Genomic DNA, 25,073 nt, shown 5'->3' with positions numbered 1-25,073 from the left:
AAGGTGTTGAGAAAAGATCAACTTAATACGAGGCAGGTCCATTCAAAAGTCTGATGGTAGTAGGGAAGAAACTGTTCTTGAGTTGGTTGGTATGTGACCTCAAACTTTGGTATCTTTTTCCTGACGGAAGGAGGTGGAAGAGAGTATGTCCGGGGTGCGTGGGGTCCTTAATTATGCTGGCTGCCTTTCTGAGGCAGCGGGAATTATAGATAGAGTCAATGGATGGGAGGCTGGTTTGCATGATTGACTGGGCTGCATTCACGACTTTTAGTAGTTTCCTGCGGACTTGGGTAGAGCAGGCTCCATACCAAGCTGTGATACAACCAGAAAGAATGCTTTCTATGGTGCATCTGTAGAAGTTGGTGAGGGTCGTAGGTGACATGCCAAATTTCCTCAGTCTTCTGAGAAAGTGGAGTTGTTGGTGGGGACCAGCACGGGGGGACCAATACAGGCTGTTGGTGATCTGTACACCTAAAAACTTGAAGCTCTCGCCCCTTTCTACTTTGTTCCCATTGATGTAGACAGGGGCACGTTCTCCACTACGCTTCCTGAAGTCGATGATAATCTCCTTCGTTTTGTTGACATTGAGGGAGAGATTATTGTCGTCGCACCAGTTCACCAGATTCTCTATCTCATTCCTATACTCTGTCTCGTCATTGCTTGAGATCCGACCCACTACGGTGATGTCATCAGCAAATTTGAAAATCGAGTTGGAGGGGAATTTGGCCACACATTCATAGGTGTATAAGGCTATACAAACATCTGCTAATCAGAGAAACATAGAAATGTTACGGGGCTTTAGCCCACTGTCTCTGTGCTGGCCCCCCCAAAAAGAGAAAGAAACTAGCCGCTCATTTAAAAAAAAATGTTTTCAATTAATAGTCAATTTTGTGTCATCTGAAAATTTCCCAATCATGCCTGCTACATTTAAGTTTAAATCATTAATATATACAACAAACAGAAAAGGGCCTCAACACGGAGTCTGATGGAACACCACTGGAAACAGTTTTCCATTCGCAAAAATCTCCAGCGACCATTACTCTTTTTTTCCTGTCACTGAACTAATTTTGAATCCAACTTGCCACCTTCCCCTGCATCACACAAGACCTCATTTGTAACTACCTCTTCAATAATTTCAGTGTGCATCATCCACAAGATGCACTGCAGCAACTTAGCCACCTTCTCAAGGATATTAGGGATGTGCAGCAAAGAGCCTCGTTGCAACGCTCACATCCTGTTCATAATTTTTTAAAAATTCCCTCTATGGTCCCATCCAAGCTAACCTTGGGCATTAGCCACACTTTGCATTGTGTTCCTGAACTTAATTGCTGAAATATGCTTTCAGCAATTTGTTATATTCAGCTTGCCTTGCGGTGGTTATTTAACTTGAACAAGCGATTTGGATAAACCTTCTATTTCAGTCATTATAAGTTTCTACAAAGTTCGGTGATTTGCTCAAGTCATTTACTTTTTTTTTTTAAAAAGAGGTTCTCAAGTTATCCTTCAGACACTTGGGGTAAGCCTCATGGTCCTGCCAGCTCTTTTTAGGGACTGAATGTTTAGCTCATGGCCCAGCAAACACTTCTGAACGCAGTTAAATATCACCAGACCAGAATAGCTTAAGAAGCTAAAGAAAAAGTCTCAGATTTACAGGAAGAGAAAGAAAGAACCTCTATTGACATGGCACCTTACCAAATTCTCAGAATGTCCCCAAGCACTTCACGTTCAATAAAATTACAATGTATTTTTGCACACCAGGATCTCACAAACAGCAATTGAGTACCAGTTTTCTTTTTGTTGGTATTAGTTGAGGGAGAAATGTTTGGCTGGTATTCTTTCATGTTGCTGGTTAACAGATACATTTTAGTCAACATTTCCTAATCTCATTTGAATAGCGTCATGGAATCTTTATCAGCTTGAATAAATCAACAGTTTAAAATCTCTTCGAAAAGACGACACCTAACAATGCAGCATTTCCTGAATATTGCACGGAAAGTGTTAGCCTAGATTAAAGCAGAAAATGCAGAGTTCGAGGAGATTCCAGATATCAGGGATTTAATTTGGGCGTCGAGTATTACCAAGAGGCAGGATTGCCAGCACAGCACTAAGGCAGACAGCAGATTTGATGGAACCTGCTGCTGCCTTGCAGAAAACAGCAATCAGAACATCACAGGGTCAGCGGTGTTACTACATAGAGAAGTGGCTAAATGGCCAATTGAAATGTACTGCATCAAATCTCACACAGAAAACCGAATGGTTAAGATTTTTCTTCATTAAAAAATGACTTGCATGTTCTCTACATTGAACCTGACAGTTGTGCACGAATGTACACCAAACTAGTCGGGTTAGGCTATTACCATTTGAAATTAGTCTTCTGGCCCTCCTTGGCCTATTTACAATTTCCTAAAAGAGACGAACAAGCTATTAATTGGAGACAAATGGTTTTCTGACTCTCCACCAGCCGTCCTCATTTTGAGAAATGACATGCCCCCAGGAGTACAATTTTCAAACATAAGAACTATGATTAGGAATACGCAATTCAGCACCTTGAGCCTGCTCCGCCATTCAATACGGTCATGGTCAATCTCCTCTCGGCCTCAACTCCATTTTCCTGCCCGTTCTCCATAACCCATTAAAAATTAAAAAGCTGACATCTTTCTTAAATTTACTCCATGATCCGGCATCCACCACTCTCTGGGGTAATGAATTCCAAGATTCACGCCCCATTGAGAGAAGTAACTTTTCCTCATCTCGATTTATAACCGCTACTCTCTAATCCAAAACTAGGACCTCTTGTTCTAGATTGCCCCACAAGAGATAATATTCGCTCGACATCTACTTTTTCAATAGTCTGTACGTTCTCCCTGGGTCTGTGTGGGTTTCCTCCGGGTGCTCCGGTTTCCTTCCACAAGTCCCGAAATACATTCTATATTTGGACATTCTGAATTCTCCCTCAGTGTACCTGAACAGGCGCCGGAGTGTGGCAACTAGGGGCTTTGCACAGTAACTTCATTGCAGTGTTAATGTAAGCCTACTTGTGACAATAAGGTTTATTAAATTAAAGTAAGCTGTCTTCATGATCGGTTGAATTAGTCTGGAACATCAAGCTTGAGGATGCTTTTAAGATTTTGAATGAAAAGTAGCAATAGGTTTTATGCCATTGATTGAAATTGTTCTCAATTATAAATATACAGGATAAAAGTTGTGAAACAATTAATGGCCCATATAAATCAATGGGAACACATGTTTCTGCAAAACCATCATTACAGCTCAGCTGGCAGCTGCTTGCTGTTGTAATGTTCAATCATTGAGTAAAAGCTTGACCCAAGGGGACCACAAAAAAATGTTCTTTGCATAGCATGGCCCCATACCTGAACACAAATAGATTAAGTACACAAGGGGACTGTTATTGCAGTTACAAGTTCTTTGAAGCATGTCCACTTGCAATCAGTAGCCTCTGTTCAATTAACCACTTAAGTAGGCCTCTATCAGTCTATTAGAATTTATTCTGCTCCATTTTATAGTTACTACAATAGATAAATGCAAGAGTAGAGAAATTTTGGTTTCAAGTTTAATTTTGTAAATGCTACCGATCAATAAAACTCAACTGTCCAAGTGTGCCCTTCATATTTGGAATGATCATTGTTGCACCAGAATAATTTACAATGCAGCAAATCATAATCCACAAGTAGGGAACTTTTTATGAGACAGCAAGCATAAATCCCTCCCGTTTGCACTGGCAATCGAGCCCTTGGCCACAGCGCTGAGGTGCTCGGATAAATGGAGGGGGGCGTGGAGCTTAGGGTGACCCTGTATGCTGATGATCTGTTGCTGTACATCTCCAATCCGAGCTCTATAGTGGGGGATATAATGGGACTGTTTAGGAGATTTTCAGGCTACAAGTTAAAGTTGGAAAAAAGTGTGTGTTTTGCGGTGTCTTCTCCAGGGGTGGGAAGTTTGCCATTTCGGGTGGCAACAACCTACTTTAGATATCGGGGACTGCAGGTGGCTCGAAGCTGGCCTCGGTCTCGGAAGGTGAATTTCACAAGGCTAGTGGATAGGGTCAAGGAGGATTTATTGAGATGGGACAGCCCTCCCCTATCTTTAGCAGGCCAGGTTCAGGTGGTTAAGGTGAACATTTTGCTGCAGTTTTTATTTTTATTTGCTGAAATCGTTTTTTTGTGTGGTGAATTTATCGCTTGTGTGGGCAGGTAAGGGGGCAGGGATTAGGAAGATGGTACTTCAGAGAAGGTGACAGTCGGGAGGGCCTGACCCGTCCAAACCTGTTATACCATTATTGGGCGTTGAACGCTAAGAAAGAATGGAGCTGGAGCAGGGAGAGGAGGTTTTGTGGGTGAAGATAGAGGCAGACTCTTGTATGGGATCTGGGTTGCGGGCACTGGCAACGGCGCCGCTCCAGTTTGCCCCAGGGAAATTTTCGGGGAGTCAAGTGGTGGTAAGTAGAACGTAAGGTAGAAAGTTAAAAAACAGGACCTCGGAGTTTGTAATCTCAGGATTACTTCCTGTGCCAGAGGCGCTAGAAACAGGAAGATAGCTCAGCTAAACACATGGTTAAACAGTTGGTGTAAGGTTTCAGATATCTGGATCAGTGGGATCTCTTCTGGTGCAGGTGGGTCCTGTACAAGAAGGACGGGTTGCATCTTAACTGGAGGGGCACCAATATCCTGGCCTGAGGTTTGCTAGTGTCACACGGGAGGGTTTAAACTAGTGTGGCGGGGTGGGAACCAGAGCAATAGGTCAGAAGGCGAAATAACTGAGGGGAACTGGAGAGTAGGGCCAGTAAGACTCGGAGGAACAACAAGCAGGGAGATGTTGCTGAACGCAGCAGGACTGATGGTATGAAGTGCATTAGATTCAATGTGAGAAGTATAACAGGTAAGGCAGGTGAACTTAAGAGCTTGACTTAGTACTTGGAACTATGATGTTGTTGCCATTACAGAGAATTGCTTGAGGGAGGGACAGGATTGGCAGCTAAACGTTCCAGGGTTTAGATGTTTCAGGCGTAATAGAGGGGGATGTAAAAGGGGTGGGGAAGTTGCACTATTGGTTAAGCAGGGCATCTCAGCTGTACTGCGGGAGGACATCCAACTTTGGGCAGGACCAATACATACGTACGTGATTGCGACTTCACCTTCCATAGCAGCCTGCCATGAGAGACCTAGTTAAAGGTGTTATGGGCCTGGGTTTAGAGAACCCCAAAGTGTATCATAGAGTTTACCTGACGCACAACCTTTAATAGATTGTGGTTATGGGGAGCACAAGTGGTTTGTGTTGGTCTTACTTTGTAAATGTTAAAAACTTGAATAAAAATATTAACAAAAAATGCAAGCTGATATACTATAAGTTGCAATAGCTGGATTGAAAAGTAAGGGCTATTCGTGGCTTTCGAGAGCTTTACGCGATTAGCTCAAAGTCAAACGAACATCTACCAGATTTCTCAAGTTGATGGTAGATTTCTTTCGTTGTCGGAATGGAATTATGATAGTAATTGTTGGCAATACATCAGACAAGGTTAGATTAACTACAGTGATGGTCATTTCCTATTGTTTTTATGTATACTACCAAATTCATTTGGCAGATCTACTGGTCAGAGTAGTCTGAGATAGGCTTGGTATTGCTCTGTTTATTACAGTAACCTGCAAGCAAATGGTTGGTCCTGCCATCTGAATCATCAATGAATAATCATCTTTATTTTCCACCCCTCTCCCTTCCGGAGGGTGGATTTGAATCCTGTATTGTCTCATGGTGACCTGGTTGTGTATTGGTGCATGCCCACATAAGGACTACAAATGGAACGCTGTGTTCATTCATTAGATGGATGTGTGCAGGCAAAGCACTCCCTAGCACACTGTGGTGTTGTGCCTTGGAGGATTTGTGCCCAAATGACATTTTAAAAATAGCCTTGCAATTGATGGCTCTCCTGCAGAACAAATTAAGCATCAACAATAGATGCAACCAATAAGCCTAGTTAGAAGATTTTATAAACCTGTTTGTTTGTAAAGTGTAAGTAGAGCACATCTATATTAAAATCACCGTTGAAAATTACCTTGCAAGTCAGCCTCGTGTCTGACTAATGTGTGATATAAATACACGCTTATCTTCAAATCCATCGAATGACGTGATCTTCTTTGTCTCAATTACAAAAATGAATCAGCAAGTGAATTACTGCCCTAGGTATGTTCCTGCCAACATACAGTTGTCTGGAAACACTATCTGCAACTTAAGGAACCACCATGAGTAAATCTCGCTTACCTCATTTTTTTGTTTCGCTAACTTTACAGGAAATACAGATCACTTTTTAATAATAATCTCTATTATTGTCACAAGTAGGCTTACATTAACACTGCAATGAAGTTACTGTGAAAAGCCCCTAGTCACTGCACTCCGGCGCCTGTTCAGGTACATTGAAGGAGAATTCAGAATGTTCAATTCACCTAACAGCACGTCTTTTGGGACTTGTGGGAGGAAACCGGAACACCCGAAGGAAACCCACGCAGACACGGGGAGAACGCGCAGACTCCGCACAGTGACCCAAGCGCGAATCGAACCTGGGACCCTGGCGCTGTGAAGCAACAGGGCTAACCACTGTGCTGCCCATGCAGTATTGTACTGCAATGTGAGTGCTAACATTTTGCAGGAGCACACAACCTCTGCTGCTAACTCTGGGATGCTAAACCAGATGGGAAAACATCAGGAAACTTATAGAAGCCTTTGCAGCAGCTTCGCTAAAGGTTTCCAAATGCTTAACGATTTACATCCTAGCATTTCTGTGATATGTCTTTATGTTAAGGGATAGCAGCATGCCATTAAATTATGTCATGTGATTCAGCCTCAGTTTTACTTTGGCCTGGAGCAGAACACAGGCACATAGCTGTCCAGCTCTGATGTCTTCAAACTTTCTATTCATGTAAATATCTTCATCTGTTCTTAATAAATTAATCCACAACCTGTTTGCATAATCCATTGAGTGATTGGTACCTTTATATCATTATAACACACAAGAGTCTGATGACTGACAGTATTAGTATATTTTTTTTTTTATAAATGATTTTTATTGAGTTTTCATATTTTATCGGACGACGGCTTCCACAGAACGTGGGAGCCATTCATGCAACTGTTCCGGGACCTGTTTGTGGCCAACGTACAAGAGGAAGAATAGTCGGGTGGCCAAGAATCAGGGGAAAATGGACGGGAATCGGGGGAAGGTAGCCGGGGGGAGGGGGGGGTTACGGGCTCGTTATGGGGGTTTGATGTCAAGCTAAGGCCCAAAACCAAACTATAAATAAATGCCTATAAACATGTGCCTCGGCCATATTGGGGAATGTAAAATATGTATGCTGGCTAAAGGGGGCGGCCACAATTGTTGTTATGAAGATGCCTACCTGTAAATATTCATGTTAAATTTTTATGTTTTCTTTTTTTTCTCTCTAATAATTTGTAATTTGTCATATATAAAATATGAAAACTCAATAGTATTAGTATATTTGCGGGTATTTTCACTAGATGTCTTGGGAGGTGGAAAGGAAGGAGTGTGCGCTGTGGAAAGGAATTTCTAACTACAAGATGCCAGGCATTTTGTGTAGAAGAGGGTATTTGGCATACTTATTTGCTAGCTTGCTAAGTTAACTAATGACAGCACACATATCATGATCAGGCTTGATCACCCAATTAGGCCATTGACTAAACATACTAACTTTTTATGGGATGTGGGGGAACACCGGCAAGTCCAATATTTATTGCCCATCCTACCTGCCCTCAGGAAGGTGCTATTTAGTTGCCTTCTTGAACCACTGCAGTCTGTGTGGTCTAGGTACACCCACAGTGCTATTCAGGAGGACGTTCCAGGATTTAATGCAGTGACAATGAAAGAATAAAGGCAGCATGACACACGAAGAGGAACTAATGGTTCAAAAGTCTCTAGTCTTACTCAGTAAAATGCATGTGGCTAATTTCAAGTGGTTTCAACAATGCAAGGAGCACCGGCACAATTTGTGCTCCAATCAAAATGCCTAACAGATGTTTCACAGAATGGAACTGACGTGTGCTGGATAGAAGGGATCAGATAGGAATGCACAAGGGACAACTTTGAGCCTTCAACTTAGCATTTGTTTATTCAAAAGAAAAAGAAAATTGAACTGCCAGTTGTTAGTAATTGAAACCTTAATCCAAAAGGTGTTCCACTGTTGTACACAGTGGGTGAATTCCAAACATCATAAAAGAGCAGCCTACATTACAATGTAAGCCAGAAGGCAAGTCACAAGTTTCATATCTCTTGAGCCGAGAAGGGTCAAATAATTGGGGCATTTTGGAGATGACTAAAATCAGTTCTTTCTTTCTGATAAATTCGTGGATTTTTAATTTCAAACACTGAAAATGGAAGCACAGCATACTATTTAAAAGGGGATAGTATAGAGGGATCTGGGCGCCCTAGTGCATGAATCACAAAAAGTTAGTATGCAGGTATAGCAAGTCATTAGGAAGGCAAATGGAATATTAGCGTTTTTGCAAGAGGAATGGAATACAAAAGTAGAAAGATTTAACTGCAGCTGTACAGAGACATCTGAAATATTGTGTCACTTTTGGTCTCCTTATTTGAAAGACAAAGATATCACTGCATTAGAGGTACAGAGGAAGTTCACACGACTCATTCCGAGGATTGATGCTTATCCTCAAAGTTGACCTAGACCTAGTGGAGTTTAGAGTTGGAATTTGTCCTTAATTGTGAGGTCATGTGACATTCAAGAAGAATAAGAAACTAGGTAACGGTGGAGGGGTAACACTGATAAATAAGGGTGGTATTGGTCCAAAAACTAGAGATGACTTTGGTTCTGGTGATCAGGATATAGAATCAGTTTGGGTGAAGATGAGGTAATAGTAGAGGAAAGAAGTCACTCGTGGGAGTGGTCTATAGCAGAGATTTTCAAAGTGCGGGTCGCTGGTGGGTTGTTGAGCAATCGGTCACGATATTTCCGCAATGGTCACGATCGCTGGAGAAGCGCCCAACAATAGCTGCTGGCATTTATACTGAGAATTGTGACCGCTGCCTCCTTTAAATGAGAAGGAAATGAGCCTGTGTGAAGTCCTCCGGCCACAAGAGGCGCGCCCTGCACGCACACTTGACGTCACGTGCCCTTTATGTGCTTTTGGCACCAAATCACGGGGAGAATTGTTTCCATTTTCTAACGGCAAGGCAAGAGGATTGTGAAGATTAACCTTTTTTTTTAAACAAGAGGCAGTTAGAAACAAAAACAGGCAGTGTACCTACTGGACAGGATCTCAAACTGAATCTGGAGAGAGTTGCGCAGGAGAGTCCAGGGCAGTGCAGTGCTAGTGTTAGCTCTGCACAGAGCTCCAGGGCCTCTGGTTAACAGCCTACAAAGAAACTTAACTCGGGAACAAAACAGCATAAAGAGGATTTCCTGAGGTATGGTTTTGTCAATTGTGCCAATGCAAATAAGGATGCATAGCCCATGTGCATTATATGCTGGAAACTACCAGTAAATGAGACATTTCAGATTTTGAAAGAGAAACGATGGGTGAAAAATCCCTTTTGAGGTTGAGAGCCCAGAGTCGGCTTAATTAGCTTATAGCTGACTCTAAATGAAAGACTGCGCTGGTATACCTTGCCTGCGACAGCACATTAAAACACACCAAAAGCCCATGAGGCTGTCAGCACTCCGGAGTAACATCTCACAGGAGTACTGAGCAAGTATTTTGTTACAGTTGCCCTTCACGACGACCTACATGTGCAGCACGGTAGCATAGTGGTTAGCAAAGTTGCTTCACAGCTCCAGGGTTCCAGGTTCGATTCCCAGCTTGGGTCACTGACTGTGCGGAGTCTGCAAGTTCTCCCCATGTCTGCATGGGTTTCCTCCGGGTGCTCCGGTTTCCTCCTACAGTCCAAAGATGTGCAGGTTAGGTGGATTGGCCATGCTAAATTGCCCTTAAGTGTCCAAAAAGATTAAGTTGGGTTACGGGGATAGGGTGGAGGTGTGGGCTTGGGTAGGGTGCTCTTTCAAAGGGCCGGTGCAGACTCGATGGGCCGAATGGCCTTCTTCAGCACTGTAAATTCTGAGATTGGATTTTCCGTTCACATAAAGGTGAAGATGGCACAAAGGAACTGGCTGAAGTCTGCACCTGATATGTGCATTGCCCTCTACTCCTGTGAAGGGGCTGGTTTAACTCACTGGAAGGGGCTGGTTTAGCTCACTGGGCTAAATCGCTGGCTTTTAAAGCAGACCAAGCAGGCCAGCAGCACGGTTCGATTCCCGTACCAGCCTCCCCGGACAGGCGCCGGAATGTGGCGACTAGGGGCTTTTCACAGTAACTTCATTGAAGCCTACTCGTGACAATAAGCGATTTTCATTTCATTTCATTTTCAACCTCACTGGAGCGAGATCACGAGGACCAAACAGGCTCCCCTTTCACATTAAAGGTAAGCAAATGTGTCATGGGCTGCAAAGGTAGGTCCCGGGGAAAAAAAGTTTGAAAGACACCGATCTACAGTGACCACAATGTTGGGTGCTTGTGATAAAGGAGCAGCAATAATCATGGGTGACTTTAATCTACAGATAAACTGGAAAATCAGACTGGTAGTAATGGCCTGGATGAGGAGTTCATAGAATGCTTGCAAGATAGGTTTTTTTAGAGCAGTATGTTCCAGAACCAACAAGAGAGCAAGCTATATTAGACTTGGTATTGTGTATGTGCCAGGGTTAATTAATATCCTCAGATTAGCAGTGATCACAATACAATTGAATTTTACATCAGTTTTCAGAAGGAGGAAGTGTGGGTCCAATCCCAGTATTTTAAACTTGAATAAGGGCAACGAGCTGAAGTGAACTGGGATACAAGGCGAGAGGATAAAGGCGAGATAGGGCAGCACAGTGGCGCAGTGGTTAGCACTGCTGCCTCACACACCGAGGTCCGTGGATCACTCCCGGCTCTGTGTCACTGTCCATGTGGAGTTTGCACATTCTCCCAATGTCTGTGTGGGTTTCGCCCCCACAACCTAAAGATGTGCAAGGTAGGTGGATTGTCCATGCTAAATTGCCCCTTAATTGGAAAAAATTAATTGGGTACTCTAAATTTACTTTTTGAAAAGGTCAGAGGTGAGAGTATAGATTAATAGAGAACAGTGGCAGGTTTTTAAAGGGATAAGTATACTCCGAGCATGAAGAAAAATTGTAAGGGGCTGGCTCAGTATCCATGGTCATCTAACGTAGTAGTTAGAAAAAGTACTAAACTTAAGTAAAAAGCATATAGCTGCGCGAAGGCGAGTGGCAGGTCAGATGATTGGTCAGAATATAAACAATGAGGGCAGCACGGTGGTACAGTGGGTTAGTCCTGCTGCCTCACGGCGCCGAGGATCTGGGTTCGATCCCGACCCTGGGTCACTGTCCGTGTGGAGTTTGCATTCTCCCTGTGTTTGCATGGGTTTCCTCCGGGTGCTCCGGTTTCCTCCAACCCAAAGATGTGCAGGTTAGGTGGATTGGCCACGCTAAATTGCCCCTTAATTGGGACTCTAAATTTATATTAAAACATTTTTTTTTTACATTTCCAAAATTCACCATCGTTAAATTGTGGAACTGAATCAGTCTCAAATAGCAAATATAATGCCTCTATTGAAGAAGTCAGGTGGGAGGCAGAAAACAGTAAACTATAGGACAGTTAGCTTGACATCTGTTATGGGGAAGGTGTCAGAATCAATCAATAAAGAGGTTATAGCTGGGCACTTCTCGGGAAGGGTCAGCATGGTTTTGTGAACGGAATATCATATTCAACCAATTTATTAGGAATTCTCTGATGGGCTAACATGATTTGTAGATAAAGGGAAGTTTGTAGACATAATGTACTTGGATTTCCAGAAAACCTGTGATAAAATGCTACATCAAAGGTTATTGCAGAATATAAAAGCTCATGGTGCAGTGGATAACATACTAGCATGGATAGAAGATTGGTTGTCTTGCAGAAAATGGAGTGTGCATAAATGGATCCTTGTCTGGTAGAATGTGACAAGTGGGGTTCCACAGGGGTCTGTACTGGCACTTTAACTTTTACCAATGACCTGGATGAGTGGACCAAAGTTTTGGTAACAAAATTTGCATTTGACACAATGATTGGTATGATAGTATGTTGTGAAGAGGACATAAGGAGGTTGCAGGTGGATTTCGATAAGTTGAGGAAATAGGCAAATTTCTGGCAGATGGAGTATAATGTGGAAAAATGTGAAGTTGTTCACTTAGGCATTAAGAATAAAAAAGGCAGAATATTACTTAAACGGAGATTGTGATTTCAAATAAACCTGTTGGGACTTTAACCTGGTGTTGTGAGACGACTTAATGTGCCCACCCCAGTCCAGCGCCAGCATCTTCACATCAGAGGACTTGGACATCCTATGTATTGCTGCAAGGCTAATTTTTATATTGTAGCAAATATAATCCTTCTCATTCCTAGTTAGAGTTACAGAGTACCTAGCACAGTTAAAATGAGAATCAGAGGTCAACATTTAGCCGATTCAGGCCATACATTAAGCCAGTGTTTTGTCAAAGAGGATCGTGACTGTTCCTCTGTGCATAACCTTTGATGTTCTGTATAGTTTTTCAAGAAATTATTTGACATAATTGAAAATTGGGTTGACTACAAAGCAGGAGATAATTGAAGGAAAACAATGGTATTGACAAGCCACGAGAGATCTGGCTCCCGTGCTATAGTATTCATAATAATATTTAACGTTCAAATAATATTAAGGCATCCAGCAATACAGTAGGATCAGCCACACCTCGCTAGATTTGTGTAATTTACTGAATTAAATCAGGAAGCGGTAGATGGATTTCAAAGTGATAAAATATTAAAGCTCAGAGCCTAACACAAAATTCTTATTTTCATTTGTCTTATTAGCAAAGGGAGAATGAAGGGAGAACTGTTCACTGAATCTAGCACAGATCATGTGGTTATGTTTAATTAAAGAGTGAGGTGCAGGTTCAGGGCATTGATTTGTCAAGGCTAAATATTAATAGAGAGGGTTTTAGAATAGTTTTCTGTAGTTAAAGTTGATAAGTCACCAGGATAGGATGCATTCAAGGATGCTGTGGGAAGGGAGGAAACTGCAAATGTATTGTCACATAATCTTCCAATCTTCCTTAGATATAGGGGTGATGACAGAGGACTGGAGAATTGCAAATGGTAACAATCTTGTTCCAAAAAGGGTGCAAGGATAAGCCTGGCATCTACAGGCTAGTTAGTTTATCCTCAGTGGTAGGAAAGAATAGAGAAAATAATCCGTGACAAGATAAATAGCAACTTGAACAAGTGTTGATTAATTAAGAAAGGCCAGCACAGATATGTTATGAACATAGAACATACAGTGCAGAAGGAGGCCATTCGGCCCATCGAGTCTGCACTGATCCACTTAAACCCTCACTTCCACCCTATCCCCGTAACCCAATAACCCCTCCTAATCTTTTTGGTCACTAAGGGCAATTTATCGTGGCCAATCCACCTAACCTGCACGTCTTTGGACTGTGGGAGGAAACCGGAGCACCCGGAGGAAACCCACGCAGACATGGGGAGAAAGCGCAGACTCCGAACAGACGGTGACCCAGTGGGGAAGCAAACCTGGAACCCTGGCGCTGTGAAATCACAGTGCTATCCACTTGTGCTACCGTGCTGCCCCATATCTGACATGTGTGAAATCTTCTACAGCCCAATAAAAATGTTTTTGTATTTTTGCTCAAATTTTCCTTACTCCTAAATACCCCACTACTGGAACCTCATGTGCTACCCGCAAATCCTCCTTTCTAAAACCCACCGGTAATACCACTCAGGGACTTCTGCTAATTTTTCATCTGCCCGAATATGTAACCATGTCGGCAGATCATGTTTAACTAACATGATTTTAGTTGTTTGATTAGCTAATAACGGGTGAATGAAAGTAATGCAGAGGCCATTTGATGAAGTGCCACTTCTGCTTTTAAGAAGCGGCAATCGTTAGTACGATAACACAATGTGCTCCAATCGTGACTACAGCTTAGTTTCACTCTTCACCTCCAATGGTGATCTTAGGTATGATAGAGTCAAAGCAGAGCAAATTGGACCAAGTATCCAGGGTTGCTGACCTTCGAACCAGCTGACAAGTTTCAGCTAAATACCATGCAACCATGGAGAAAAAGGAGGGATTTCAGACCAAACACAAATGTCAAGAAGGTTGCTGGCAGTTGACTATAAATAGAATTTTAGTGACTATAGATTAGCATTCAAGCTGAACGCAGCAGGTTCTGTACTGTCACTGGCATTACTCCAGAAAAATGTATTTTATGAGTTACATCAACACAACAGACATTGCCTGCCTTTAATAAAAGCTTTACCAATTTCAAAAGCAAAGAAACTTATATCCTTAATATTGATCTAGCAACTTAGTTTAATACTTCGAAGCTTGTTTAAATTATTGCAACAGAACACTAAACTGTGAACATGAATAATACTGAAATCACTTTTAGTCCAACTTGTCAGGTGTCAGAATCAATGAAGAATTGCAAGAATACAAACTTAAGAGCAATGGTTATGTTGCACTTGAGGTTCATGGAGTGGGATTAACCAGCTCAAACTAAATCCACTTCAGACTGGCTCCTTTAAGAGCAAGTGGAGCAACATTTAAAAAAAAAATCAAAATATCAACCAATTGATCGATCTCCCCAAATCACTGATTTAACCCAAATTTTCAGGAATGCAGAAAGCAGTATAGAACTTCCTTACATCATCCAAGAGATTTTTTTCCTATTCAACTAAAATTCCAAATCAATTCTTGAACAACCTGCTCCCTACCAGTGATATTGTCCCCCATAAATGCTTTACCATTTGAGTTCCTAAAATTGATACCACTATCTTACTGACAAAATTGATTTCAAAGGTCACAATCTGATTCCTTCATGGCTGCTTAATGGTTCCCCGCAGATGATTTAATCATATGTTCACTGAAAAAACTCCAGCTGCTATTTGTGAAATAAAGCTAACTTTAAAACAAGATTTTGTCCACAACATACAAAGCTTGAGTGTATTTTTCTGTGATTCTGGGAAGTCCAGCTCCAATTCAGAAACAAAACTAAACACTTGATTCAGATGTATTAAACACGGAATAAATAAATTTACAGTCAGGTTTCCCTGACCCAATATTTGGCAGTGTGATAAAGGGCCTGTAGTGGTAGTGGCAGTGGCAGTGTAGTAAGGGCGTGGAATGCCCTGCCTGCAACAGTAGTGGACTCGCCAACATTAAAGGCATTTAAATGGTCATTGGATAGATATATGGATGTTAAGGGAATAGCGTAGATGGGCTTGAGAGTGGTTTCACAGGTCGGAGCAACATCGAGGGCCGAAGGGCCTGTACTGCACTGTAATATTCTATGTTCTAATTATGGTACGCATAAAATCAGCAGATGTGTAGTCTATTAGGTCTTGGAAAGCAAGTCTTCAACTTTTGTTTTTATTATTTCATTCACAAGATGTCAGGGTCACTGGAAAATACATTTATTGCCCTTCCAGAGGTGGTGTTGAGCTGTTGGAAGTCCCGGTGAAGGCGAATAATTCTCAGTATTATTATGGAGTTAGTTCCAGGATTTTCACCCAGCTCTGAATGATATTTTTCCAAGTCTTAATAACATGTAACTTGGAAGGGAACTTAGAAGTGGTCCTGTGCCCTTGCTCTTACGACCTTTGCCCTCCCAGGCATTCCAGTTACGGGTTTGGAAGGTGCTACTTATGTGTACTTTTTAAAAAGGCACATCTTTTTCAAAAGACAAGTTTGTTTTGGCAAAATAAATAATCGAAGTGTTACAAGGAAGGGCAAGGTGTTGAGTATTATAACATGCTCCAAGACGGAGATCATGGAGAGGAGACAGGCCGATGTCTTGGCCTTTGCCTCCGATTGCACGGTGGCAAATTTGGCTGGAGTGGCAGTCAGCATCGCCACTCGGGGTAGCGGCTTGATTGGGTGACCTGTACAACTTTCTGCGATTAGAGAAGATAAAGTATGAGTTAAGGGGCTCTTCAGAGGGATTTCAGGAAAGATGGGGGATGTTCGTCGCGCCGGGGGGGGGGGTGAAATTTTTTTAAAATGAAAAATTAAATGGAAAAGGGGAAACGTCTGTATAGTTGATTGTTGGAAAGTATGTTTCCCGGGGTGTTTATTCGCTGTAACCGGTTTTGATACATTTTGTAATAAAATGCATTTAAAAAAAAATTATAACATAGTCCAGCCACTTGACTCCAATGCTGATACACTTGTGTTCCAAAATTATTTTAGTAAAATTGTAAGATATACAGTAATTATATTACCAATTCACGAGAATAATGTCATTTGACATTTCTGGGTAGCCTTTGTACGTTAATTTTTTGCTGCAGCTATTGCACTATTAGAATGTTTAAGACATTTAACACAGGCATTGGTAATGTTATAATATAATCTTATTAGTGTCACAAGTAGACTTACATTAACACTGCAATTAAGTTACTGTAAAATTACTGTATATCTTACAATTTTACTAAAATGACATTGGAACACAAGTGTATAGGACATTAAAACATCATTGGCGTCAAGTGGTTGGACTATATCGGACGTACCTCGACTGCAAGGTAGACAAACCACTGGCTCCCAGGTTTCTAATCTTATTCAAGAGATGCACAAAAGTCATCTTGTTTCACTTTCCTCATAATTTATGCTTCCCAACATTCTTGGAGAAGGGTTTATGAATGTGTTTTCTTTTCCATTGTCCTTTTTCCTGGAAGATGAAACTGACTATGCAATAAAAGGAAATCGCTGGCAAAATGCTGACAAATTCTTGCCCTCCACAGTAACAGGTGTAAATGCTGGGGAACAAATTTCTCTTTCGGCACTCGGCGTCAATATCAAGTATCATCAGGTCGAATACAACAGGAGCCAAAAGAAAGCACACTTTCATTTGGACACAAGATATGTCTGAACTGGCCCGGAGGATTATTGCCTGCTCTTTTTATGGGCTATTTCCATTTTGCATGCTACACATTTGGTAGGATGAATTTGACTGAATTTGAGACCTTTATTAGGAAACTAGCCATGTTCACAGTGATCAAAAGTCCAAAGTAACAGCGAATGTATCCTTACCACAGATCTTTAATGGTGCCTCCAATTCCAAAAGGATAGGTTGACTGAGAAAGATCTCTCTTGATTTTATACATAGACCTCGAACTTCAGCCTCAGTCATCTGTACTATTTTTCCAGGGCGGCATCCTCGTACTGAAAGAGCAAGAAATAAATGATGTGATCAGAGAGGACATGGAGAAGACTATTCTGTTGATTGGTAGCTTTCATAGGTCCATTGCCAGTCTCATTCCCAACCACATTCCATAACCTGACATTTTTTTCTTTAAATACTTATTTACATTACGTAAAAAAGTTATGGACAATTTTATGTCCTAACAGCTCCATGTGTAAAAGGAGTTTTTTTTGTTCCTTTCCTGATGTTCAATTTTTGCATTCAGGTTTCGGACTCACTGACCTGTAAGAAATAGTTGTTGCTATTTACCTAATAGAAAGCCTCCAAATTTGAACATGGACTATATCACTGTTCTACTGATGAGAACCCCAGTTTCGCTAAAGATCTTTCTTACCATTTCAGTGAATTCTCCATCCCCAACACAGTCTAGTACTTCAACAACATTCATCAAGAAGGGTGCCCAAAATGAGATGTAACATTCTAACTGCCCAACAAATATTGAGTACAGTTTAACCTTGCCTTTGGTCTTGTACTTATTTTTTTAGAAAACCCAAGATCCCTAGTTTTAACTAAGGTAGTGCAGTTCTCCCCTTTTTAAACCACGGCAAGCAACCTGATTTGAAAACATACCCATTTTCCATTTGGCAACTGCGTTTTAAAAATTGTTCGGCACTTTTATTACCTTCCCTGCAGACACATCAAACTCATGCGGGACAGAACAATGGTCACTCCTCTCAATGCTGTTTCACAATAACAATCACCCAATCCCATGATTTGCAATGGGGACAGCCGTATGTAATAGATGTTTAACAATATTGACAGAGTGTAATTCTATACACAATGTAATTATGTACAACATACGTATGGCAATATAGCACAGGTGCCATATCAATGTGAAAAACAACTAAAACACTGCCGTACATACAATTTGCTGTGAAGCCTCCTCATGAGTGAATATATTATAGCCTCTATTTTGGAGTTATCTGGCACATTATTCTTCTCTGTTTTGAACATAACAAATAGGAACAAGCATTGGTATTTGGCCACTCCAGTCTTCTCTGCCATTCATTAAGATCATGGCTGATCTTCTACTTTAACCAGACCTTCCCATACTGTTCCTCCACAGGAAAGTATTCAAAGATGTATCAATCTTTGACTTAAAAATATCCAACGGCTGAGCATCTACAGCTCTCTAGTGCTGCAAACGGTTTGTTCATCCACCTTTATCGACACAGGCAACGATAACCTCATTCCTGTTGCATATGGACAAAGGCTGAGGCTGCTCCAGCGCTGCACAGAAATAGGGGTTGGCCATTTGACCCCCTCGAGCCTGCTCCTCCATTCAATATCATGGCTGATCTGACCTGGCCTTAACCCAAAGACCCCCTCGTCAATCTAAGATTTTCTCAACCTTGAATATATTCAACAACCTAGTCACTGCTCTCTGGGGAAGAGAATTTCAAACACTATCGACCCTCAAGAGAAACAAAGAAAGGGGAGGAAAGCGAAAGAGAGAGGGGAGGGAGAAAGAGAGAGAGGGTGAGAGAGGGGGAAGAGAAGCGGGGGGGTGGTTACGGGAGAGGGAGCCAGACGGACGGGAGGGGGAGCCAGACGGACGGGAGGGGGAGCCAGACGGACGGGAGGGGGAGCCAGAGAAGGGCGGAGAAGGAGAAAGAGACACAGAGAATGGGAGCTGCTTGTAAGGGAATCTTATGGCACAGAAACAGGCCATTCAGCCGAACCATCATGGACTGCTGGATCGTTCCTTGTATCTGCAAACTGGCCGAGTTAGAAACTGCGAATTTATACGAAAACACATGCACACATCATCATATCTCTAATAATTTCTGGATCAACCATTTTATCCTCCCATATTATAGAAAGGGGTTAATTAACCCTTCTCTAGATAGATTCTTCTCTAGCTAATTTACAAAAGCTAGGTGCCATACAGCCAGTGTCAAGATATCTCCATCTTATCGTATTAAATATGAAATCTCAAATATCGTATGATAGGGTAGGCTGATCTTAGATTAGGATAAATGGTCGGCACAACATCGTGGGGCTGAAGGGCCTGTACTGTGCTGTACTGTTCTATGTCCTATGTTAAATGTGAAATGTGAAATCTCAAGTTAAAATATTTATGTTGAAAATGGAGAAAGAGAAATGAGAAATGGATGGCAATGTGAAAGAAAACACACAATCTGATTTTTAACTGAACTTTCAATGTTACTAAATTCTCTGCGATAAAAAAGGTGTTATATTTCCTAAAATAAAAGCAAAATACTGCGGATGCTGGAAATCTGAGGTAACAGAAAATGGTGGAAAACCCAGTCGGCCTGACAGCATCTGCGGAGAGAGGGATGGAGTTAATGTTTCAGGTCTGTATGCCTCTCCTTCACAGCAGCTCTGTAGAAGAATCATATGGACTCAACGTTAACTCTTTCTCTCTCCACAGATGCTGCCAGGCCTGCTGAGTGTCTCCAGCATTTTGTTTTTATTCCACTTCGTATTTCATCAGGTTTAGGACTAGTCAAATCTATAGGAAATAAAAAGTGCCAGGGCTCAGTCATTTTGTGATATGGCTTAGGGGCAAGGGGGTTTATTTCAATACGTTTCAGGACACAGGATGGTCCCTTAAATTCATTGATTGTTAAAAATTGGCAAAGAAAAAGTTTACTTTTAGAGAAAGTGTGGGAGGGAAATGTGCCTGAACGGTTTGTTACATGATATTCAAGAGTTACAAACAAGACATATATGATAGGTATTTGGCTTTGGTGATGAGCATAATGAAAAAGAAACATCACTTTCTACTTCACATTTTCTCTTCCGAATCATATTCTGCAGTTTGCAAGTTAGACTTCACACTTAAAAAAATTAACCAGTATTGCGTTTATGCTGCACAGCCAGATTGGAATGTGTGTCCAAGCATTTGGAAGTCCTTTTTCTTCGTTGATGCAGCCACTGCTTCAAGAAACAGAAGGAATTGACCATAAAGAGGCAGCTTTTGCCAACTGAGAATGCAACAGGGAAAAAGAATGCACACTGATGAATTTGAAACTGCAGCCTGACCACAGATGATGCACAAGACCGAGAAGAAAAACAAAATGGTGGTTGAGAAAAATAAAACAAACGTTAAACACTAGGCCAAACAAGGGGGAACAATATGCATCATTGTTGAACACACTACAGATATAAACCAATAGGAATTTATAACTATCCACAAAATACCAAAAGAAACTTTATAAAAATACTCAAAAAATGTATTGTAAATACTGACAGTCTGAATGCTGAAGATTGAAAAGAGAACCAAATAGCTACCAATCTCAGGTCGGGATTAATCTGCAATTATTAGAACATAGAACATAGAACAGTACAGCACAGAACAGGCCCTTCGGCCCTCAATGTTGTGCCGAGCCACGATCACCCCACTCAAACCCACGTATCCACCCCATACACGTAACCCAACAACCCCCCCTTAACCTTACTTTTATTAGGACACTACGGGCAATTTAGCATGGCCAATCCACCTAACCCGCACATCTTTGGACTGTGGGAGGAAACCGGAGCACCCGGAGGAAACCCACGCACACAGGGGGAGGACGTGCAGACTCCACACAGACAGTGACCCAGCCGGGAATCGAACCTGGGACCCTGGAGCTGTGAAGCATTTATGCTAACTTGTTTTGCAATATTGATGCAGACAGCTGCTGCATCATTAGCTGAGTTATGTTAATAGCTGGTGTTGTCTACACACCCCAGGCAAGACAAAACAACAAATCCAGTGAGATTTCATAGAGCTTCAATTTAAATTTACACAACTACATGGAGAAATTCTAAATCTTTACTCTTGCAAAGCCTTTCACCCCGAGAACTATTAGAAAACTGACAATATTTCACGGCAGTGTGTCCATCGGCAGTCAATCAAGTTTTTAGAGATGACACAAAACTTGAGATGAAGGCACTAGCAGAAGGAGTGGGCAGCACAGTGGTTAGCACATTACTTCACAGCCCCAGGATCCAGCGGCTTCGATTCCCGCTTGGGTCACTGTCTGTGTGGAGTCTGTATGTTCTCCCCGCTTTAATAGAAGCCCTCAAAAAAGAAACTCGATAAATACTTGCAGGAAACAAAAATTGCAGGGTTATGGGGAGAACTGAAACACTCATGGTCTCTTTCTTTGCTGTATTATTTGATGAATTCATTACTTATTCAGGAAAACAAAATAGGTGAAAGGAGAGGAAAGTAAGAACAATAACCCATCATATGAATAGGCCTCGCCGAACTGATTAAAGTCAACATAGTTCCAGATAACCACAGGCTGCTTTCTCCTTTGAGGGGGGGGGGGGGGTAGGGGGGAGCTGACTGATGGTTACTGAGGATCACCACACCTCAGGCGAGGGGCAAGGTTGAGAGGGCAGGGCCTTCATGAATAACCTCAGCCAGTACGGGAATTGAACCCGCGCTGCTGGTCTCTCTCTGCATCACAAACCAACTGAGCTAAACCAGCCCCCAAGCTGATTACCTAGCACCCCCTCATAACTGCAATATTTACCATCATGTTTCCTGAACAAATGTGTTGGTTTTAACAAAGATTTTAATTGTTAAAAGTACAAGAAATTAGCTTCAGAGAAAAAGCAAAATGAGTTATGAACAGAACATAATCACAACTCAACTTTTAAAAAAAAAAACGTGCATCTCCTCAGGATGGCAAAAATCCCTCACCACAAAGAAAATAGGATTTTGGTATTCACAGATTTTGTCATTTATTAGTTTAAGTTGATCACATTTTGCAACAGATATAACTGATTCACAAAGGCAAACTAAAGAACTGAGTAGAAAACATTGCAATAATTTCAATGTTGACTTTTGATAGCATATTAAAAACAAACATTCTGGAAGGTACATTGACCATTTTCCCACCATCTCGCCTCAACTTGGAATTACTATAAATACTGCAAAGATCTCAATTTCAATACTTTTTTCCATCTCAACTCACCACTTTCAATCGATTTAGTCTACAACAGGCATGCAGAGTTTCAGAATTAAACAGGACAGTATTTCTGGCTCTGTGGATAGCACGTATTGAGAGGTGGTCAGAGCAGGAAGGTGACCACCAGGCAGAGCAAGAGGACTAAGCAGGCAGTGCAGGAATCTCCATGCCCCTGCAAAATTGTACAGGGAATAGATAGGTTCTGTGGCTGCAATCGAGCCTCCAGGATGGTATGTTGCCTCCCTGGTGTGAGGGTTAAGGATGTCTCAGAGCAGCTACAGGACATTCTGGAGGGGAGGATGGTGAACAGCCAGAGGCCGTGGTACACATCGGTGCAAACGACAGGTTGAAAATATGTATGAGGAGACTTCCAGAGATGGGATGTGCTGAGCGGATGCACGAAAAATGGCCCTCCTCTTGGAAATTGAAGTTTAGGCACTTTTTACCCCAAATAGACCCTAAATCCAGGGACAAAAACCCTTACCCTCCTCCAACACCAGCACAAGAAAGAAACATGCCACGCAGCAGCAATCCTAGGAGCTATAGAGATGGCAACGGCAGTAAGAGCCAGAAGAGAAGGATCAGGGTGACGGCAGACACATGGGCTAAGAGCCAGAAGAGAAGGATCAGGGTGACGGCAGACACATGGGGCGACAAGGTCCCGCCAACACCAGAGTGGGAAGGAATGCCGGATCATACGCCAGGCTCCCTCCTGATGAACAAATGAAGGGAATTTCTATTGGAGGAACACTAAGAGCTAAAGGATGCGACCAAACTAGAATGATGAAAACGGTGAAAATTGGGGTAGCCATGGCGCTGGTCACCCTGCAAGTGGAGTTAGAAAAGACTGAAAGGAAGCTCGAGACGCAGGAAGCGAAGATCAGAGAGCTGGAGAAGGCTGCGGCCGACCAGGCGATAGAGACAGAGATGGAAAGATTGTTGGTGACACAAGGGACACTGAGGGGAAAGGTCGAGGACCAAGAAAATTGGTCCTGCCACCAGAACCTCCACATTATGGGCCTACTGGGGGGAACCGAGGGCAGGAACCCTACAGAGTAACATGGCCCAGATGCCAGGCAAACTGGTTAAGGGATAGCTACCAGAAGTGGACAGAGTCCACCAATCACTCCGGTCAAAGCCCAGGAAGAGCAGCAGGCCATCATTGCAAAACTGCTTCGGTACCAAGGCTGGGATCCTAAACTGGACAAGACATACAATGTCCTGTAATTGGGAGGGACACTCAATTCGGATGTACCAAAACACTGGGGCAGACCTGGGGCGGATCCAGGGTGAAAGCCGAGGGGCTAACTGCGGGTAAGAAAGAGCAGCATAAGGACAGCACGGTGGTGCAGTGGTTAGCAAGTAGGCACACATTAAAACAGCAATGAAGTTACTATGAAAAGCCCCTAGGCGCCACACTCCGGCGCCTGTTCGGAGAATTCAGAATGTCTTGAGACTTGAGGGAGGAAACTACAGCACCCAGAGGAAACCCACAGACACTGGGAGAGAGTGCAGACTCCGCACAGACAGTGCCCCAAGCCAGGAATCGAACATGGGTTTCTGGCACTATGAAGCAACAGTGCTAACAATTGTGCTACTGTGCTGCCCATAGCCAGCCACATGCTGACTCACCAGCTGAGAAAGCAGGCAGACACCAGGGACATAGCTCAGGTTAGGGACAGCAACAGCAGGCTAGTCGCACGCGGAAAGGGTAAACGAAGATATTGCGACCTTCTGCCAAGAGCGGTACACCTCATAGCCCCCCGACGGGACTCGGGGCTGAAGCAGGTCCTCAATGGTATAGATATGCCGGTCGTGAGGGGAACAGAGAAGAGATGGGGCCAAGAAGCACCACTATAACTGGGAGAAGTCATGGAGTGTGTCAATTCCATGCAGCCAGATAAGCCACAGGGGCCAGATGGATTCCCGGTAGACTTCTACAAAAATCTCACACCAGGAGGCAGCACGGTGGCACGGTGAGTTAGCACTGCGGCCTCACGGCGCCAAGATCCCAGGTTCAATCCCGGCTCTGGGTCACTGTCCCTGTGGAGTTTACACATTCTCCCCGTGTTTGCGTGAGTTTCGCCCCCACAACCCAAAAGATGTGCAGGGTAGTTGGATTGGCCATGCTAAATTGCCCCTTAAATTGGAAAAAAATAAATTGGGTACTCAATTTCATATTTTAAAAACGGACTTTTTTTTTTTTAAATGTTTTTTTATTGAGTTTTCATATTTTATATGTGACAAATTACAAGTTATTAGAGAGAGAGAGAAAAAAAAAGGAAAACACAAAAATTTAACATGAATATTTACAGGTAAGCATCTTCATAACAATAGTTGTGGCCGCCCCCTTTAGCCAGCATACATATTTTACATTCCCCAATATGGCCGAGGCACATGTTTATAGGCATTTATTTATAGTTTGGTTTTGGGCCTTGGCTTGCCATCAAACCCCCATACCGAGCCCGTAGCCCCCCCCCCCCCCCCCCCCCCCCCTCCCCCCGGCTACCTTCCCCCGATTCCCGTCCATTTTCCCCTGGTTCTTGGCCACCCGACTATTCTTCCTCCTGTACGTTGGCCACAAACAGGTCCCGGAACAGTTGCATGAATGGCTCCCACGTTCTGTGGAAGCCGTCGTCCGACCCTCGGATGGCGAATTTGATTTTCTCCATTTGGAGAGATTCCGAGAGGTCGGACAGCCAGTCTGCAGCTCTGGGTGACCGCCAGCCAAACAGGATTCTACGGCGGGCAATCAGGGAGGCAAAGGCAAGGGCGTCCGCCCTCCTCCCCAGGAATAGATCTGGCTGGTCTGAAACCC

At 42.7% G+C, this 25,073-nt stretch overlaps 1 protein-coding gene across 4 annotated transcripts in view; it reads right to left on the bottom strand.

Annotated features, from left to right (window-relative positions):
* Positions 1-25,073, bottom strand: part of ppp1cb (protein phosphatase 1, catalytic subunit, beta isozyme) — a 124,611-nt gene that overhangs the window by 48,554 nt on the left and 50,984 nt on the right. For all 4 annotated transcript variants that reach the window (XM_038799073.1, XM_038799075.1, XM_038799072.1 and 1 more), the window contains one exon: positions 17,156-17,287. In XM_038799073.1, the coding sequence (XP_038655001.1) occupies positions 17,156-17,287 (132 nt within the window). The remainder of the gene's footprint in view (positions 1-17,155; positions 17,288-25,073) is intronic.

Source organism: Scyliorhinus canicula, chromosome 6 (assembly GCF_902713615.1).
Source record: "Scyliorhinus canicula chromosome 6, sScyCan1.1, whole genome shotgun sequence".
Lineage (NCBI taxonomy): Eukaryota > Metazoa > Chordata > Chondrichthyes > Carcharhiniformes > Scyliorhinidae > Scyliorhinus > Scyliorhinus canicula.
This window is presented reverse-complemented; position numbering and strand designations above follow the sequence as displayed.